Here is a 20840-nt window from a genome sequence, read left to right as displayed (position 1 = left end):
AACTGTATTGGTACATGCAAGTAAAATAAAATACCATATGGAGAAAAGGAGCACCGAAGAGATGCTGCTATATTGTTACCTGAGTAACAGTCATGATACATAATCAAAAGCCTTGTTATGCTTATTAGTAATTAGCACTTATAAGGCTCAAAACCAGGAAAAACTAGATTCGATGTCATGTAGTATCACATGCCCCACAAAACAATCATCATAGGCCATCCCATTGAGAAGTAACCCACAGAATCACAGGGCTGCTGAGGATTTGAAAGGTCACCTGGTCCATGTAAGCCCTCTTACTAGAAGCAACCTTCAAGGCTTTCACAGCACCACACAGTATTTACAAAATATTATCCCCAAATGATTAGACTCATTCTTTTAATGCCAACATTTAAAATTTGAAATTCAATTAACTTACTTTTCCAGATATAGAGTGACCAATGGGGAACTTATGGTGGTGGATGGTTTCGTTAACCCTAGAGTCACGATGGCTTCATGCAACTGTTTTACTGTTTCAGTTTCACCTCTTAAAGCTGCGCCATTTAGGATGTGAAAAAAGGACAAGACTGTTGTATCTTTGATAAGGACATCCTTCTCTTTCATTTCCTTTAGAATGTTAATAGCATCTACAATGAAGGAACACAAAAGACCCTTAGGTAATTTCATGTAGGGAAAACAAACTGCTATTAAAACAGCATTTCAAGCCCAGCAGGAATGTAAATTCTAGTGTATAATGCCGATTTCAAGTTAATTACTACTTGCATGTCTAAACGAGACTACAATTATAAATCCACAATAGCATGGTTTTATCATTTCCCTGCAACTTTGACTACAAATTATAGATAGGGACTGTGTGCCCACTCTGCACCACATAACCCTGTACGGTCTGCCCTATAGCTGTAAGATCCTCCTAAATGGATGCTTTTATCGTTCAGAGCTAACATCTGCTAAATCACACCATTGTTTCTTCAGCAGATGGCTTGTCAGGAAGCCAGATAATAAAGATGTGTTTACACTGTATATACAGCCAGACTAATGGTCTGATACCGATAGGGCCTGTTTGCTATGTCGATACTAATTAGACAAGCAGAGCCAATGAAAGCTTTCCAAAAGACTGCATGTTAATACATTAGATTCATTAAGCTTCATTAGGAAGGCAGAAACAAACATTTTAGGATATGGAATAAGTGCATTTTTATAATGTTGTTCTTAATTATTGCACAGGCAAAATGTTTTGACCGCTTTACAAAAAGTGATTTTAAAAAAGCAGGATAATCCTTATAAAGAGTTCTCTGCTTTAGGTATACTTCCTAGGAAAAAATTCAATGTTAAAAATCGAATACTCTATCCATATATTTTTCACTATAAAATATATTTTTTAAATCTTCTCTAGGAATAAAAGGAAGAGAGAAGGCTAAAAGGAAATTTCAAAATAAAACCCAAATGAGAAAGTTAAGAAACAAGCAAACAGTAAGAATATATTATCAAGGGTAATTAATTGTGTAATGCTCAGCATTCTCTCAATAATGAGAAAAATTCGAATATGCACATCAGCTATACAATCATCTAGGCTTCCGCTGCAAACTCCTAAATAAAACTTGTTAAAGTATACATTTTGTTAATGTTATTAAAAGTTAAGACAAAGACTACTGCAAAACTCACACTCTTAAATAAAGGTTACATGTATAGGTTTTATGTTCAGCCTTCAGACCTTCTTAAGCAGAAACAAAGCCATTAGTGCAGGCATATAAGCAAACTGTGCCATAAGTCATGATCTTCCAACTCAACCCAAACAGCAATGCTAATAAAAACTAGCTGCAGAAATGCAAAAAGCACTGAGCTGTGCAAATGTAAATGACAAGCTTGCCAATCCATTAAAACTAATGGCCTATACTGTCCATGCAGCTTTGGTTGGATTCACATGCAAATTTGTATGCAAAGTGTTCAAGCACTTTGCAGGACATGATATACCATTAATATCAATTCACATGTTATTCCAGCGGCAAGATACTTGCATCACATAGTTCCTTTATACACCAGGCTTACCTTGGAGCTTGCCATGTTTTCCCAATACTTTTACAAGGCCTACATATTTGTTGGTGTCAAGGACAGCGGATGAATCTAAACGGTCACTAAAAATTAAAGCCACATTTATATTAATTATGTTAACAGTCGATTAACTGACAAAAGAAATGCAATATCCATTTTATCACTTTTCAAAAACTCATCAGATGGTCTGAATTATTATTAACATTGGCTTCTATATTTTAAAGTTTATTCTGAAGCCACATACAAATTCACATGTAATTATATGCAAAATGACAAAAGAAGTAAAACTCTAAAACTAGATACAAACTGCATCACTCCATCTGCACATGATACACAGGAAGGAACTCTCTTTTCATGGCACTTTGGGTGATTCTAACTTTGTCATAAACACTGAAATACCCAGAGACGTATTTTTATTTGATAAATCTATCAGAATTACAAAAACAAAGATACCTGAGAAATGCAGAGAATTTTGTACACGACAGTATACAAAAAAAGACTGTTTAACAAGCCTTAGTTATTTACCATCACCCTGCTGTGATACGCAGTTGTATAATCAATGGGAAAAACACCCTTTGCTTTAAGGAATAGAATGTCTTATACAGAAAGACTGCTGAAAGCAAGCATAATTCATCAGAGTCCCATATTATGAAATTTCAAAAACACTAACAAAAAAAGTTGTTTTTAAATTACAGTATATAAGAGAGTAATGTTCAATCATGATCCATCAAGGACTGTATATCAGCATTAATGGCGATGATTTGTGTCAGCGCCAAGGTACTCACAATTCTTGTTTCAGGTTCAATGCATCTTCTGCATTATCATGTCGACAGCACAAATTTATTAAAGCTGCATAGCCACCAACAGCCATGTCCGATTCATATTTTGCTTTCAATTCAAGAGCTTTTTGCATGTTCTAAAATAAAGGACAGAAGTGAAAAGGGAAAGAAGTAAATAAAAGAAACTATAAAATTTCTAGTTTTAATGTTCAAAGTGTAGAAAAAGTTAAGAGTACGTTACAAATAAATGGATTCACGTTATTCATTTCACCTTGCTCTTTGACATTTTTATTCACCTTTCAGAAAGCAGGTAAGATAATATATGTAGGGTTTAAAAGATTTGTTATCTGTAATGCAAAACAGGCAAGTATGCTAAATTTGATGTTTTAGCTTTGGTACTGTATTGTAAAAAAAGACTTCCAGGTTAAATATGTACCAGGTCAGCCTCTACTCACAGTCCAATTTCCATACACACAAATATATATCATTGCAAAGTACCTCAGAGTCTAGTTTAATATCCAAGTAATGTGGAGAAATATTTTAGAATTTAACAGTACCATGTTATAATCTTAAAGTCAGTTATATTTTCTTCCCTAAAATCACAGGCGTAAGACTAAATCATATTGAACTAGAAACTGAAAAAGTCTAGTGATATGCCACAAATTGCAGACACACACTAAAATAAACACAAAGTACAGCTGGACGCCTGCTGAAAAAAGGCAAGAGACCCTTTATCTCAGAAAGAGCTTTTTTCCAGCAGGAAAATGGAATTTCAATCCCTGCATTAACAACCTAGTAATATTTGACTTGCAAATGACTACTGCATGTATCAGTTGCTTGACAATCTAGATATAAGAGACCGGAGCCATGGCTTGAAAGGACATTTGGCATGTATGATAAACCTATCACAGCTGTTACTATCATTCACTTTGCAGATTATTGTAAACAAACTACAGCTACCCGAAAACATGCCATTCAAGGTGTAGTTGAAATTAGTTAACCTTTCATTTAATTGCATTCTTCACAGGCATGATGTATAATAATCAATTGTAAAAATCATAAACATTATATTTGGCTTTGCTTATGTTTATAAAGAATTTTTTACCATAACAACATATTCCAAATATTTAAATAAATGTTACCTCTTCTGAACAAAGCGTTACTATGAGTTGCTTTAGGACATCTCTTATAGGTTGATTTTCAGCTTTTAGTTTTTCAAGTGTAGATTCCAAATCAGATGATGTAAGCTGCATAATTTACAGAAATAAAAAGAAAAAAGAAATTAACTACAAAAAGAGAATGTACCCGTTATCACTCTTCCCTTTAAACTGATCTTTCTTAAATGTCAGAAATGCTATCATGGATATTAATCTGGTGATCCTTGGATGGACTCTAGGGGTTTATAAAACTCGTGAGAATCTTTGCAAATTTCTAAGATATGTTGATTTTTCTGAGATGGGGAACAGCTTTTACCAGCTTCTTAGAGGTATACTGATGGCAAAATGTTAGGAACCACTGATTTTATAAAGACACAAAATAGAATTCTCATTATATTTGGTTATTATAGCATGTAGAATCTACGTAAAAATCTACTTACTTTTCGAGAGTCTGTCTTCTCTCTTTCAACCAACATATTAACATCCTAAAATTGCGATTTAAATTAGAATTAGAAAAACATGGAAAAATATATTAGCAAATGTCAAAAGCAAATTTTGAAAGTCTTGCCTCATTTTACTGCTATTTATCTATCCTTCCCAAATTTTCCAGAAATTCTGTTCATACTTTATTAACCACTGTAATAAATGTTTTAAATGCATTCTTCAATATATAAACAGTATTTACCAACAATCAATGAAAAGGCTTTGTTTTAATTGCTGTTTAAATAAACTTTTTTTGGCCTACACATCATAGTTAACTAAAATTTTAACATGCTTTCATATATAAATCAAGCATTTTAAAAAAGTTGATTACTATTTCTCACACACCTTAATCAACTCAGGAACGTGGTAGCTATCCAGTAGATTACGAATGCCTCTGTAGATATTTTCAGGAATTTTTACATTCTGCAAGGGAAGGGAGGAAAATAAAAACCTGAGTTTTAGACAACTGAAATTTGTCTAACGGAAATTATCTCAGACGTAATTTAAGTCTCCAACTCGTACGTGTCATTGAGAAGTGGTCTGGTTGTACTTAAAAGCAGCAATTTCACATCTAATAGCTACATGTCAGGCAGGACAGGCATTATATAGCAAAAAGTGAAACGGTACCATCTCCTTCAGCTGATGGAAGTATTGTCTCAAATGCTCCTCCTTGGCCTGTACCTCTGAGTCACTCATGCTGTCAATCAAGTTATAAAGAAAATAGCCAACAGCTTCTGTGGGGGAAAAAAAAAAAACACACAAGAGAAAGCATTCCACTAAAATTACTGAGACTGTCATGTTATCAAGATTAATTTATAAGAAATCATTTTGGTGTGAGATGTCACCCTGATGAGAGGCTCTGAAATGGCAACAATGATCACTGAGGCATAGAGATTATGTGGTTTGGGAGCACATAGCTAACTGGTGAGTGAAAGGAATATTAATTATTTTCAGACCGAGTGACAGCTTTTCAGTACTGAATCTTACTTCAATCTATTTTTTTCCACCACTCTGTGACAGAAGTGGTCCTGCCCAAGGCCTTACCCCTCTCCTGTCCAAATCACAGTAGTGAGAATAAATAAATGCCTTGCACACATTTCTACACTAATTTTTTTTTCTGGGCAATACTTAGCAAAACATGTAAAATTAGAAAGCATTATTAAATGTTGAGTATAGAAAGTTAAATAATTTTAATAAGCAGATACAGTAATCCTGTGGAGAGCTACCTATTAACCAATGAAAAACCAAGATTAACAAAAATGTTTTGTAACAACAGTAATTTTCCTATGCATTCAAGCATAAAATGCATAGGGCCATGTGTTAATACCAAGGATAGAAAATTTGAACTTTCAAGAAGGGTACCTTCCTCAGAAAATCATATATTCTAAGCCTCATTATATGAAAGTCATTTTTGTCAAATAGTGTAATAAATTATATGTAAGTGGGGAAAAAAATCTATTAAGACCTCTTTACTTACTTTATATGTTTAAAATTAACTACACCTGCAAAACATTAAAATCACATAAACACTAAGGATTATTGATTTTTAAGCCTACTTCCATAGGTGCTATAAGAATCATTTCCTCAATATCTGAAAAAGAAAAAGCCTTCCAATCCTGTCTTTAAAAAATAATTATGATAAAACTAAACACCTCATAGACCTCAAAATGTTGTGGTTTTCAATATAAGGATTTATATCCAAATGTTTTCAAATTTCACTTTCAAAAAGAAAATGTTTACTGCTGTAATCCTTCTAGCCCATCATTACTCAGAAGAATGGATTTGTGGATAAGTTACAATCATCGAAATTGAAACGCTACCCGTTGGTCCTGGAGGCTCCTGGCAATAACGTCCATCCTTGTATAACAGTTCTGTTATCTGGCAAGACAGAAAATTCGTGCATTGCAGCAAGAGAAGCAAACAAGAACAAATACAATCTGAAATTGAATTCTTGAAATAATAAAGCCTCTCCCCAGTAAGGTATCATTCTTTATCACAGTAATTCAACACCACCCCCACCTGCCAAGGAGATTGTTTCGTTTTTATATAATAGGCTTGTCTTTGAAAAACAAACAGAACAAACCCAAGAAGGAAAACTGCAGTATTTTATGAAATGTCACTAAGAAAGCCTCTAAACTGATTTGTTGATATATTGTTTTAAATGAATCGTTATAAATAGGAAATACTTTATAGGAATTATCAATATTATTTCTCATACTGCTTTTGGTCTTGTTGAAATTGGACCAGTTTCTCCCTTTTAATGAAGTATTACAGAAATAATTAAGTAAAATATCCTGGACCACTAAATAACTTTTTTTTTTTCTTCAGTTTTTCATTAATCTTTTTCCAGTCATTTTAATGGCATCAAAACAAAAGTGGTCAAAAGTTCTAATATTTTGTTCTATGGATTCTTATCAATTGAATACACAACACTTATTCTTCAACATTAATTCTGCCGCAAAATTTTAATTTAAAAAAGTCTAAATATGTGTTGTATGATGAAAACAATTACAAAATCTGTAGTGCTGATTTGTAACTTCTGAACACAGTATTTGACTATATACAGAGGGTGCCAAAAAAATGTATACACATTTTAAGAAAGGAAAAAAACTGTACTGAAATTGCAATAATCAATACATACCGATAACAAAAGATGAGTACAAGTCATGTGTATATATATTTTTGGCACCCGCGGTATATCCTTGGGCAGAAGACAATAAGAATAGAAACACAGTAGTTGTTTTCCAAAGCGACCTGATTTAGGAATTATGAACTACTTGATGTGTAGCCTACAACAGAATTTACTTGCTCTTAAAATAGCATTTGGTACATATTATAAGTGTTACCAACTCAAACTACAGTCACTTCTACTACTATTTATTTGCTAATACAGAAAATCAGGCAAAATTAACCATATCCCACTTCACTCCGCCATGAAAAGCACGCTGCGGTTAATAGTGATTCAAAGGATAATTAGGGTAGAAAACAAAGCAGAGCAACCCTCACCTACAAACTGCTTTTTAGCCAACAAAGACATTGGAAGACAGATAATAAATTCTATCAGAAATTACAGCCGTACATTAAATATAAGGCAGCCAAATTTAATACCAAATTTTTAACAAAGACACATTTAATGAATATACCAATGAACAATCTTCCTAGTTGAAAAAGTACCTCCAAATATAACTATCTCAACCATATATTGTAACTGACTACAGTTTGAGTGGCAGTGTAAGACTAAAAACAATACTGAATGAATGTTTAAAATGAGAATTCTAATCAATAATGTGATTTTATTAAGCTACAAACTTAATAAATACAAAATTACATTTCTTGTAATTCAACATAAAGATAATCGTATTTCCTGATTAAAAGCAGTTAACTTCTTTGAAATAATAGTTTAAAATTAGTCTGTATAACATTCACATACAGATACACTTACACAAACATATATACATGTATATATATTTTTAAATCATGTTTAACAGTTGTCTTTTGGAAAAGTTAAAAACCTATAAGAATTCAGGACTAAGTCAAGGATTGATTCAGTAATAAATTTCATGCACCAGGAAGGCAGTTTTAAAACTACCAACTTCAAGATTCTAAATTCATTAACTTATAATACATCATAAATGTGTACAGCTATTATAACTCTTGCTTTTAATAGCTTTTTATACATCACCTTATGATTTTGCAATACAATTGAGTACTTACCTTGCTCCAAAGATTTATATCCACACACCTGCAGAGGGCAGCAAAAGATTAAAAATAAACCCAGAGGTTTAAAAAACATTTTAAGTTAAAACATACTAGTAATTATATGCAATGCATCCAGTTCAAAATCTTAAAATAAATGTTTCCAAAATCAAATTGAATTTTCAGGAGACGGTAATTTAGAAAGGTTGATTCTCACCTACTTTGAACCCTCAAAATAAAGGTTAGTTTGGGCAAGAATCATTAAGAATTATTCCTAAATCTTGGGGTCCCAGTTTGACGGTGGAACAGAATATTTGCATGGTCTCAAAGTGTCTGCATAAGACTGCTTATTACTTGTAGTGGTCAAAACAGTAACCATATAATGGTGATACTGAAAAACATCTTCACCTGGTGATTAAAATTAACATCACTAATGAGCTGCTGATAGACATTGAGATTTCAGATCTATTACTAACTCCCCAAGAAGGACACAATATAGTTCCAGTGGAATTCCAGCCAAGATGTATAACCTGAAGCTAATCGTGGAGAAACATCATGAAGAACATTCTGTAAAATACCTGGCCTATATCCTCCAAAAATGGTAACATCATAAAAGAAAGACCAAGGCTGAAGAACTATTCCAGATTAGAGAAAATTAAAGAGAAAAGACAACTAACATTCATCTCTGAACCGGATTCTGTATGGGAATGGGGGAAATATGGAAAAAGAAAATAATTGATAAAACAGGAACATAAACTATATCAGACAAAAATATTCCATCAATATTAAATTTCCTGAATTTACGAACTGTGCTGTAACACAATATCCTTGTTCTGTGGAATTACATACTGATATATTTAAGGGAAAGGGTCTTTATTCAACTGAAACCTAAATAGCTCTGAAAAAAATAGATTTTATATATCTATATGTGTGTACGTGTATACACAGGCTGACAGACAGATGGAGGGAATGAATGATGATAATGTGGCAAAAGGCTAAAAGTTAGTAAATGGAGATACAAGAGTTCTCTGTACTATTCTTGTAACTTTGTGTAAATCTGAAATTATGTCAAAGAAAGCAAAACAGAACAGCTCACCCAAATTTTGCCTATTTAAATGAAAAGCCCTTTACAAAACAGGACAACCAATGAACACTAGTCATTAGTCTTACACTACTTACAAGCTTTGTAAACTTAATGTCTATAAGCTTTGTATGTTTAATTCAAACAAATAATCTATAAGACCAATTATGTGTATGTGTGTGTATATGTGTACATATATACATATACATACATACATATACATACATACATATACATACATACATATACACACATACATTGTAAAATGCCCACAGAACTTATAGGCCTTTTTAAACTTGAGGTTGGGCAGTTCTGAGTGGACTGAGTTTCAGTACAGTGAGTTAATTTATTTTTACTTTAAAAACATAAAAACTACTGGTAGACACAACAACTTAGATGGATTTCAGGGGCATTAATGCTGAGTCAAAAAAGACCTATCTTAAAACATGATGTACTTCGAGTCCATTTACATTACCTTTGTAAAATAACAAAATTATATTGTAGAAATTGAGAACAAATTAGTGGTTGCAATGGGTTAGGGATGGTGGAGGGTGTAGTGCCAGGGGGTATTTGTAGTGATGGAATAGTTCTGTACCTTTATTGTGGTGATGGTTACACAAATCTACACGTGATAGGGTCAGAACTACACACATACATTGTACCAATGTCCAATTACTGGTTTTGATAATGTACTATAGTTAGGTAATCACTGGGGGAAAATGGATAGAGTAGGTAGACTTTCTGTGCCCTATGTAAGTTACTGTGATTCTATAACTATTTCAAAATAAAAATACAAAGTTTCATGCCCCCGTCTGTAATCCTCTTCCTTATGATGAAATCATCCCTCCCACTGAAGCATATTAAGAAAAAGTTTTGAAAAAGACAGAATCTTATTGATAGGTGGGAAAAAAAATGTTTATGAAGTCCTGTGTTTAGCATAGTGTTTGATTTAGGAAAAAATTTCTCTGAGAAATCAGTTAACAGAAGAAATGGTAAACTGACCTAAAAAATCATATCTCTAAGCTGTAGCAGGAAAAAATTTCTCAACTATTACAAGAGAGTTTTCATCTCTGCTATCCAGTGATTACAGAGAAGCCTCCTCTGACTACTTTGACATTTCCATAAGCAAAAAAAAAAAAAAAAAATGATTCTCTCTTTTTATTTTTTACAAAGAAACAGTAAGTGAAAGAAGAGAACTGAAGACATGAGGACAAAATGGGCAGTGATGAATAAGACACAGTCAAAATTTATACTGATAAAAAATTAGGCATCTTTTTTGGTTAGGCAGGAACAGCTTTAATTCCAAGGACTCTTAACCTGTAAATGACTATTACATCTAAGGAGTTGGACGGGAGAGGGAGTCAGGGCAGGTTGTTGGGTAATTAGTTTACAAGGAAGGGAGAGGCCAACGCCCCAAAGCATACAATATTAAGTGGCAAGACTTGCAGTGATTTGTCACCTTTCCCGTATCATATACGCATTTGGGAATCTGGTGAATTTTTCTTCTCAATTACTGTTAATTTTGTCAAGTGTGATACTACTACAGTGGTTATATTGTTTTATTTAAAACAAATTCTGATGTGTACATTAAAGTAGTTATAGACAGGATAACAAGAGATCTGTGATTTAAACAGTTCAGGGGGAAAAAAGGAGAGTGGGGATGGGAAAGAAACAGATGAAACAAGATTGCCAAAAATCTTAACTCGAAGCTGGGTGATGAGAACTTTTACTTTTGTGAATGTGTGAAAACGCTCTAATAAAAAATAAACACCATCTCTGGTATAAATTTTGCATCTCTATTCCAACTCTTAACATTAATAAGCTGGGTTTCCTTTTAAAGAAAAGCTATGTTAGACATATCTTTGATCAAAGTATTAACAACATAGACTAAAAAATACTGCTAAGATATCAAGTTGCCTTCAGACCTCGCCTGAAGAACCTTAGAAAGGCATGGAGATAAACTTGATAAACTTTAAAAATAGTACACATATTTAAAACAAGCGAAAGTAACTAAAAGCACTATCTTGAATGTGAAGCTTCATGATAAATGACACAGGTTCAAAAAAAAAAAAAAAAATCAACCACCACCACCATGCAGAATCTTTTCCAAAGTAAGCTTTTGTAAAGAATAGTTAACACTGTTTTTTTCACTGCATGTTCACTTCCTAATCCACTGCAATCTGGCTTCTGGCCCCAAACCTCCACTGTATTCTGGCTAAAATTACCACTAATCTCGCCTCAAACTTCACCCAACACTTTTGGTCTCCTTTGACCATGTTTTGAGATTTGTGTTGCTGCTGACCATTATCGGCCAGACTCCAGCAATGCCACTCAGTCTCTTTCAGAAATTCTTTCTCTATCATCTGCTCCTTAAAAGCAATCCTCTGTACTAGGTTCCAAGTGCATTATTATTATTTTTTAAGACTATCCTACATGTAGGTATTTCAATTCCTTCTTTCACAGAAGAGGAAACGGACTTAGAAAGGCTAAGCATCTTCATCTAAAGTTCCACAGGCACCTCAAAAGACCCCCCAAAAATGTTGCTCATCTATTCATGTTGTCTTTACCTTGTAGATGTCACCCATCTGCTCTTACCCTTGTCTCCCCACTTCAAATATCCACTGTCAAGTTATCTTCATTATGTAAACTCTCAGTGGCTCAAAAACTATGGCTCACGGTCCAAACCTAATAACTTAGAATGAGATCACTCAAGAAGAACCCCAGGCTACCATTTTGGCTTTATTTCTTGCCATTATTTCATGCTTTCCTGAGCTACCATTTATAATCTACCTTTAGGTCACCAAATGCACAGTTCTTTCAGGCTCATGCCTTTGCCTTCCTTTCCTGTAGACAATGCTCAGCGCAGGACCTTCTCTGCACGTGTTGCCCTGACCCATCCCACCCCTAACCTTGGCTGAAAGAGAGTACCTTTGCCTCTATACATTCCTACTTATCAAGAGTAGTTTGCAGTTGCTTTCTTACTTTCTGGTCTCCCAACTATGAACAACTAGAGGGCACGAAGTTTCCTATCCATCCTTGATTTTACTTATTATTTTGCAGTCCCGGCCTTTGGCACACACTAGTAAGAGCTAGTATTTTCTGGGCACTCACAACTCATAGTTCATAAAGCACTTCCCCTCCCCCTGTAAAACCCACAAATGAGAGCTTCACTGTCTGACTGAAAAGAGAATTTTAACGTCTGGCATTTAATTTAGCGACTTTCAATAGGACTAGCATCAGAAACTTGATTATATTTCAACATATGAAAAGCAGCACCACTTCAACAGTTCAGACTCCCACTGGCAAAGTCCAGGCTGTTGCCACATGGTCAGAAAACCCCTACCCTCTTTAGATCACAGAACTCTTTTTCTGTGGACTACAAAGACTTACATGCCTCCACAGAAATTCCGAAACATTTCTCTTTTTGCTATGTTGTATTGCCAGGCAAGTTTTGAACTAGCTCGAGTGACAGGTTGCCTCTTAGAAGTGACTCAGTATTTCTGGTGGTAGAGTTTTCGGTAACATATAAAATGTTACTGCCCTCTTAATCATTTGAACTCTGTTCAGCCAGTGCTATTGTTAGGAGGAAAGAAAGCCTTACTCTTAACTAGACATTTCCTTGCCCTAGATTTGACATAAGAACTTATTAACTTTATCAGTCAGCTCTAAATGCCCTTTAAAATATACTCTTACAAATAGCCTTATTTTTTGAAAACGTTTAAAAGCAAAAATTCCCTAATAATCTTGAACAATTTCACCCTAACTAAGCAGTACTGAATTTATATTTCTATGGCTGAGTTTGCCTATATGTTAACAGACAATTTAACTTATAATTTGGAAAAATGTAGGAAGGCGTTACACTTGATTGGTAATCTCATTTCTTGAGCTTATCAATTTATAGAAATACTAATTTGCCACTCTAAAAAGATAAAGAAAATAGTGTTGGGTTTTCAAAAATATTGTAGGATAGCCAAAAAAACAATTAATCTGGTCTGAAAGAGGTTACAGAAGACGTGCTAAGAACTACTGGCTCACAGACCCTGGACCTAGCACTAGGAGGCAGATTATACTAGAGGATGTAAGTATTCCACAAATTGTATTCCAATATTTCAATGCACATCCAAGTTTCCCTTAGGATTATGGTGACTATGATATCTCACTTAATGTTCCGCACCTTCTTACATTACTGGTAACTGTGAATAATTATTTTTGGTAAGGAGTAACTTTAAGTCAATCTCTTGTGTGCTCATCTTTATAGGGGCTGCAGGTAGTTAATTTGGACTCTGTTGGGAACGCCAATCAGTATTCAATTTTCTCCTACCCACTCAACCAATTCTAAAGACGCTATAGAACAGTAGGACCCTGAGAAGCACATGAAAGGTGATTGCTTCAATAGTTATAGTGAATGTACTGACAAAGGGATTTTAAAATATATACATCTGATTCAGCATCGCATGAAAGAATAGGAGGCGACATTAATGCCAAGATAATGGATTGTAGTGATATTGATTATGTTTTGATTTTATGTTTTATTTTTGGGGGTGGGAGGGAAAGAAACAAATCACCTCTAGTCACAAGTACTTCAAATTATGCACATATTTTTATGAATAATAACAAATTACCACAGCCTAAAACTTTCCTATATCTACAGTAAGAAAAATTCATCAACATAATCTAGTGTTACAACCTACAGATTTAAAATACTTTCCTGGAAGGGCCTAGTTAACACTGATTTTTACAGGGCAGAGTACCAGAGGCGAGACCTTGACAAAGAGAGAGCTCTGGGTCTACAGAGAGTTGTCTTCAGTCTTCAGCTGACTACTCAAAAGCATCTGAGAGTCAGCAAAACAATATGAAGCCAAGGAAACTACCTGAGACCTTTTCAAAGTCTCTGAAAAAGATAATTCCCAGAATTCACAGGGACTATAACAGTTCATATTCCCAATAATCTCTAGATATATACGGGTTAGCAGGCAGAGTATTCAAAAGGAGACGTCTCAACAGTGGGGCTAAACTAATTTAGTGGGAATAATCCTAAACTAAAGGCTGCTCCAGGTACTGCCCAACAAAGTATAAAAGCAAGCATAAAACTGTTACAAGCAACTTAACTCAAGACTATTCAGAACAAAGCTCAAAAATATTTAAACAAACAAAAATAAAATTAACATCATCAGCATAAAATCTATGTCTGGCATCCAATCACAAATTACAAAGCAGAAATGTATCACACATAGCGAGGAAAAATTAATGACACAAATGACAGAATTAGTAGTCAAGGACATCAAAACATCTATCATTAATATCCCCATGTAGTTAAGAAGGAAGAAAAAGTATGAGCATGTTAAGAAGACACGGAAGATTATTTAAAAAAAACAAACTGGACTTCTAGAAATGAAAATATGCCTGAAAGTAAAATACATTCTAAATGTATCTCTGCCTCAGCCAAGCTTCTGCACTGTTAGTCTACTTCCTCCAGAATAAAGGACAAGTTTCTCTGTTATTTAAAATATTTCACATTCAGACCCCAACCAACATCTCCGATTTCAATAATAAATACTTCTGAAATCACTGAATGCCTAAAAATAGAGGCAGAAAATAAGGCCTGAATAATTAATTCAGCAGCACTGATCATGTACCAGATATTAATCTACATGTTGAAGATAGTGCAATAAACCAAACTAATATGGAGCCATGTTCTAATATTCAAAACAGTTGCCACACATCTTTGTCACAAAATAATAGCAAATAGATATTCATGCCCTTATTTAGAACTGTTTATTTTTCTAAATTACTGTGACTTTGTTACCTAATTTCTCAGCCCGCAACAGATCAAAAACAGCAAATTATTTAAGTGTGTATAGGTTACTCAAGGTAAACATACTGAAAGCTGTCAAGAGTGACAGCAAAAAAAAATCTGACAGCAACAATTATGACACAAAATTAAAAAGCAGAAACAGAAAACATAGCAACCAGATACATTTATTAGTGGGGCAAGCAGCTCTGCATACTTTAATTAAGCTACTAAAAGCTCAATGAATGACTTGGGTATATATCAGAAGATACAATTTGTTTTCTTCCACCACATTGGACCAACTTTATAGTCCAAGTACTTTGTTTAAAGAAGTCTAGGATTTAGGAAGTATAACTGACATTCAAACTGACTAAAAAACATGAAAAACTTTTTCCAATCTTTTTTCAAAAATAACTATGTGAAAATGTTACTATATATTTGACTTTATAATTCATTACCGAGTTCTTTTTTTAAAAAAAATTTGGCTCTACCAGCATGTTTGTCCACTTGATTACATGTTCTGTATTTTTTCAAACATTAAAGACATAAACCTTGGTTTCTTGTCCTTTTTAACTTCACACAAAACTAAAAAGAGTAAGAATTGCACTGGCTAACGAAAGGGGAGCAACACAGAATCCCACTTACTTTATCTACCTCTTCCTTCCCTGCCTTGGAGATTTGTGAGACATCTACAGAAAACTCTAGTCCTCCAACCAATGAACAGACTGAAAGTTACTGGGGTTAATATCAGAAGTCATTAACATTAAAAATACAGAAAGAATGACAAAATTAGAAACTCATCCTTTTGAAAACACCACTGTTAACAATTTATTCCACAAGGATTGCCAATGGCTGTTAAAACACTGAATGAAAGGTGCTAGGAAACAGGACACAGTGTCTCAAAGTATCACTCCATTGATTTTTTAGTAATTACAAAGGGGGGGGTGGGCGAGGTCCCTTTGCAAGGGAGAGAGATACGGGGAACACCACTATAACCAAGTGATCAAACTAAGTTGCTGGCACTGATAGTGGACACTTGACATTGTAGCTCTTAATACGATAAGAAATACTTATCACCTATGAAGTATTCTTGTTAAAAATGTTCCATCTGAGTCTGATCATGAGAAAAATGTCACATAAAAATGTGGGAGGGACATTCTACAGAGAAAGTAGCCTCGACTCTTCAAAGTCAGTATCACAAAGACAAAAAAAGTAAAGGAATTGTTTTGAATTAAGCGAATATAGAGACATCAAATGTAATATATGAACTTAACTGAATCCTCAATCAAAAAGTAAAACAACTATAAAAGGAAGTTCTAGAACTGAAGCAATCTAATATGAACTATGTATATTAGATGATATTATACTGTTAAATTTTTAGGAATGATATTGGTATTGTGATTATATAGATAACCTTCTTTTTGAGAGATATAGCTGCTGAAGGATCCAGTATTGTGATGTCTACAACTTTAAATGGTTCAGCAAAAAAGTGTATATATGTATGTGTGTATGCATATATGTATTAGAGAAACAGTGTCGGAGAGAAAAGCAAATAAATATTGCAAAATATTAACAAATGGCAAATCTACATAAAGGGAATATGGATGTTTCCTTTATTATTCTTTCAACTTTTCTTTACATTTAAATCAAAATAACAAAAGTGGGAGGGAAAGGTCATTAACACTCCCTGAGCTCACAGAGGAAGAAAGTAGTATTTATAATGAATAAAAGTCACCTGGTACTTAAATACTCAAAGTATAAATTAAACATACATGCAAATTTGTTTGTAACTCCAACTCACCATTTTCACACAGTGCTTTCTTCTTTGATACAGACCTTTACCAAATCTGTGTATTTCTTGGAAAAGATATAAAAGGCTGCCTGAACTCAACGCAACTAGTACTTAGTAGGAAGAATAACACAGATAAGATTATTTCAAGTAACTAGTACACTGGAAGATTTGGGAGAGTATCTGTCTTTTCCTCATACAGTAGGTCAAAAAGACAGAGACGGGGGTCGGCCCGGTGGCTCAGGTGGTTAGAGCTCCGTGCTCCTAACTCCAAAGGCTGCTGGTTCGATTCCCATCTGGGCCAGTGGGCTCTCAACCACAAGGTTGCTGGTTCAACTCCTCAGGTCTCACAAAGGATGGTGGGCTCTGCCCCCTGCAACTAAGATTGAACAGGGCACCTTGAACTGAGCTGCTTCCCAGATGGCTCAGTGGGTTGGAGCACGGGCTCTCAACCACAAGGTTGCCGGTTCGACTCCCGCAAGGGATGTTGGGCTGCACCCCCTGCAACTAGCAACGGCAACTGGACCTGGAGCTGAGCTGCACACTCCAGAACTAAGACTGAAAGGACAACAACTTGAAGCTGAACGGCACCCTCCACAACTAAGATTAAAAGGACAACAACTTGACTTGGAAAAAAGGCCTGGAAGTACACATTGTTCCCCAATAAAATCTTTAAAAAAAAAAAAAAGACAGGAGAAATCAGCCCACATTCAGGTAAAGAACATTATATAAGGTGATCATCTTACCTCCTAAAGCCTAGAATCAGGCTGCCTCTCAAAGAACCAAATGAGAAAGACAATGTATTTGATTCCACTGCAAAAGAAAACGATCATCATTAAATCTCAGACCAAAAACAAAAAAAATGATCAACTTATTTGGAAACATTTATTCTGGTATCTTTTAATTTTCATTTTGGAAATTTTATTTTTACAGTGGAAATGTTTTCATATCAAATTAATTACATAATGTAGTCATATATATGATTTTGCAACATAAGCTACCCTTCTAAAACATTTTCACGAATATATATAACCAATGAATCGATAATTTTTTTTTCATATAAATGGCAGTAACGAATCTCCCAGCATACTCAGAGTCAGCCTGGTACACATACCAAGGCTACATGTTAAAGGACAATGTGGCACTATGAAGGGAGACACTAACTACTCTAAAGTACCTCTGTCCTTTAAAGACAGTAGATGAGGGGAAACGTTTTCTTCTGAGAGTGGTGTTGGGTTCTGTTCAACCATTCACACTTCCTCATTCTATTTTCCACTGCGATCAATGACCTAACATTCATGCAAGGGTGACTATCTAAAGTCCTAATAAAACAGGTCTTTACCTCTGCTATGTAATTAATTTTATCGATTTTTAACTCTTCTGAGCATTTTTTGCTCTCCTCCTCATTTTGGCACTTAATAGTCTACAACCTTGCAAGTTTCAGTGCTGACATTGTAAGCCTGATTTGCCTTAGTGTTAGGCCTTCTATTTAAGACCTGATTCTTCACATAACCCTGGCCATAACTAAGGGATGGAATCACAGTAGGCATCTCCTGAATATAATTTTCAATGTCATTGTATTAAAACGGTGCCATATTATCAGTAATTGATATAATCTTTTCAGTATACATGTAATGTGGCTAGTGAATAATCTAAGATGGATGGACTCAGAGTGGAATTCATAGTGAAGGCAAATTCTGAAGACAGAATTAATACAGTTTAAGTGAAGATTAAGATACCTGGTTAAATAAAAAAAAAAAAAAAACTCTCATGGGAAAAGTCACAGTAGATTGTAACATTATTTGCTCATCTCCCCAAAACGTGCATAAAAATTTAACACATACATATAAAGAAAATTGTTTTAGATCACCTGTTATGTTCCTTAAACAGGGAGCGTTTGTCAGTGGTTCTATACAGCATTTGAAAATTTAAAAATCATTTAAAAAATGGCCTGCATTTCAGTCACTTAAGGAATTAAAGTAGACACAACATGCCTCTCGGGGCCTTTAATTTTGCTTGATCAAATTAATTTTCCATGCCTACAAACACAAGTGGGGAAATGTTTCCTATCATCGCACAAACTCCATCAAGATAAGCCATTTATTTACTCTTCTGTCCTTCCTGCCATTCCTTGTAATGTGACAACCCAAAATGCATACCTATGACCTGCCTAACAGTGAATCCCAGCAATTATAGAACGAACTGCTCCAAAAGGCCTGTAAATCAAAGGGGGAGGGGAAGTACTAACAGGAGTGAGTTGAAATATTCTTTAGTCTTAAAAGTTCCTGGAATATTTTTTTCAAATTTAATGAACAATCTCTTGAAAATTTATTTTTATACTATTCAAATTAGTATTTTACAGAATACTGTCAAGTTTTTATTCATTAAAAAGGTGACCAGAAACATCTCAGCAAGCTGAAGACTACTGGCAAAAAACATCTAGTTTCCTTAGCAACAAACAAGTCTGAAAAATCAGGAGGCTGACAATGAAGTGGAACGGATGGTATGATAAAGAGAAATGGCAGCTCTGATGTATGTATGCACGTTGTGTGCCCAGATTTCTCTGCTAATGCTTCTGTTTTCATCCTGTCAGTATGAAAAATTTATATAGTACACAGAGGGGAAGACAAAATCAATACACTCAGAAGCAACCAGCGTTAATACCTAACTTTCAACTCAAAGAACTATTCAACTACTAGTCACCATTTTTCATATTGAACACTTTGCCTTTATCTTAATATGATGAACTATTTTAAAATAACATATACACAGATAACATATATCAATAATTTGGTTTTTACAAAGCTTCTACCTATACAGTTTAAATATCCATTTAATCAGAGCTTAACTCGGAACATTTAAGAGTCCGAAATTGAAGTTTTTACGTTTTGTTTTAAAATAATATTTTTTTCACAAGATCTGAAAAACTCTCAAGTAGTAACATCAGAGATATGTTCAAAACTGAAGACTTTAAAGTCATGTCTTATTTACTAAAATGTAGTATGGTGAAAAGAATAAGGGTAAAGTTACAAGATCTTGGTGCTGACTTGATCACTAACTTTGGGCAAATCGTTTAACTTCTCTATGCCTTTCTTCATCTATCACTGGAGCTAATTTTATTAACATGTGATGAACATTGTAAAGCACCCTGGCATTTATAAGTGTTTATTTGTTGGTTTTTGTTAAGGAGAACTGGAAGATGGCTAAATGTAACTTATGGCTACAATAGGTGTTAGTTTAGAAAACACTTTCAGAAACAGTATCTCATGATAGGTAGGTAGATAGGTATTATAATACTATCCCCATTTCATGAAATTGAAGCAAAGTAAAAAGACTTGTTGCAGGTCCCATAATCAGAGGCTTAATTGTGAACAAACCCCAAGTCTTCCCGGATCCCAAGTCTAACCTACCACCATGTTGTCTCCAAGGTCCTTTTAACTTTAAAATTATATCCAAATGATCCACAAATTCAACTCATAAACATCTTATCAATCTGACTTAAACAAAACATATAAAAATTTCTTTGCTTTCAAGGAAGTTACCTTGAACTCCACGGAGGTCAGCGATGAGGGCATGAACTACCCTGTTTGCTTTCAATAGCAACTGAAATCAACAACTATCAAGTTTACTGCTAATGTTGCATACTTACAAAATGATAAAACATAGTCTAAGTTCCCATTTAGTGCTTCACATCTCAATTCAGCTAGAGAAAATATGTTACTTTCAGGTAGACATCCATTTTCCTAGGGATAAAGCACATTTCAATAATATACCTCAGCTAAAAACATTCTGATGTACCATTCAAATTTCCTTTTTTGCCATGTCTTTAGATCACCATATTCTCTGATAATCTCTCATTTTTAAAAATTATTTTCCAGAACAATATATAAACTAAATCATTGGACTTTAGCAAAAGCTATGAGATAAAGTTCCAACATTCCAAATCAAATGCTTATCTTCAAATTCAGATAATCTGTCACCCTTAGAATGCCTTCTTTCTAGGAAGAACTTACTACTG

The 20840-nt window shown here is 34.3% G+C and overlaps 1 protein-coding gene across 1 annotated transcript in view; it reads right to left on the bottom strand.

Moving 5' to 3' along the window:
• The window catches only part of LRPPRC (leucine rich pentatricopeptide repeat containing), a 96525-nt gene that overhangs the window by 52358 nt on the left and 23327 nt on the right, over positions 1-20840 (bottom strand). The window contains exons 13-23 of the mRNA XM_081068594.1: positions 20472-20565; positions 17569-17635; positions 8180-8207; positions 6286-6343; positions 5093-5199; positions 4811-4888; positions 4423-4467; positions 3968-4072; positions 2832-2962; positions 2044-2129; positions 416-623 (exon numbers count right to left, since the gene is read on the bottom strand). Coding sequence (XP_080924720.1) covers positions 416-623; positions 2044-2129; positions 2832-2962; positions 3968-4072; positions 4423-4467; positions 4811-4888; positions 5093-5199; positions 6286-6343; positions 8180-8207; positions 17569-17635; positions 20472-20565 — 1007 coding nt within the window. The remainder of the gene's footprint in view (positions 1-415; positions 624-2043; positions 2130-2831; positions 2963-3967; positions 4073-4422; positions 4468-4810; positions 4889-5092; positions 5200-6285; positions 6344-8179; positions 8208-17568; positions 17636-20471; positions 20566-20840) is intronic.

Source organism: Rhinolophus hipposideros (genome assembly GCF_964194185.1).
Source record: "Rhinolophus hipposideros genome assembly, chromosome: 12".
In the NCBI taxonomy this organism is placed as follows: Eukaryota; Metazoa; Chordata; class Mammalia; order Chiroptera; family Rhinolophidae; genus Rhinolophus; species Rhinolophus hipposideros.
The sequence above is the reverse complement of the archived record's forward strand: the minus strand, read 5'-3'. Positions and strand labels throughout refer to the sequence as shown.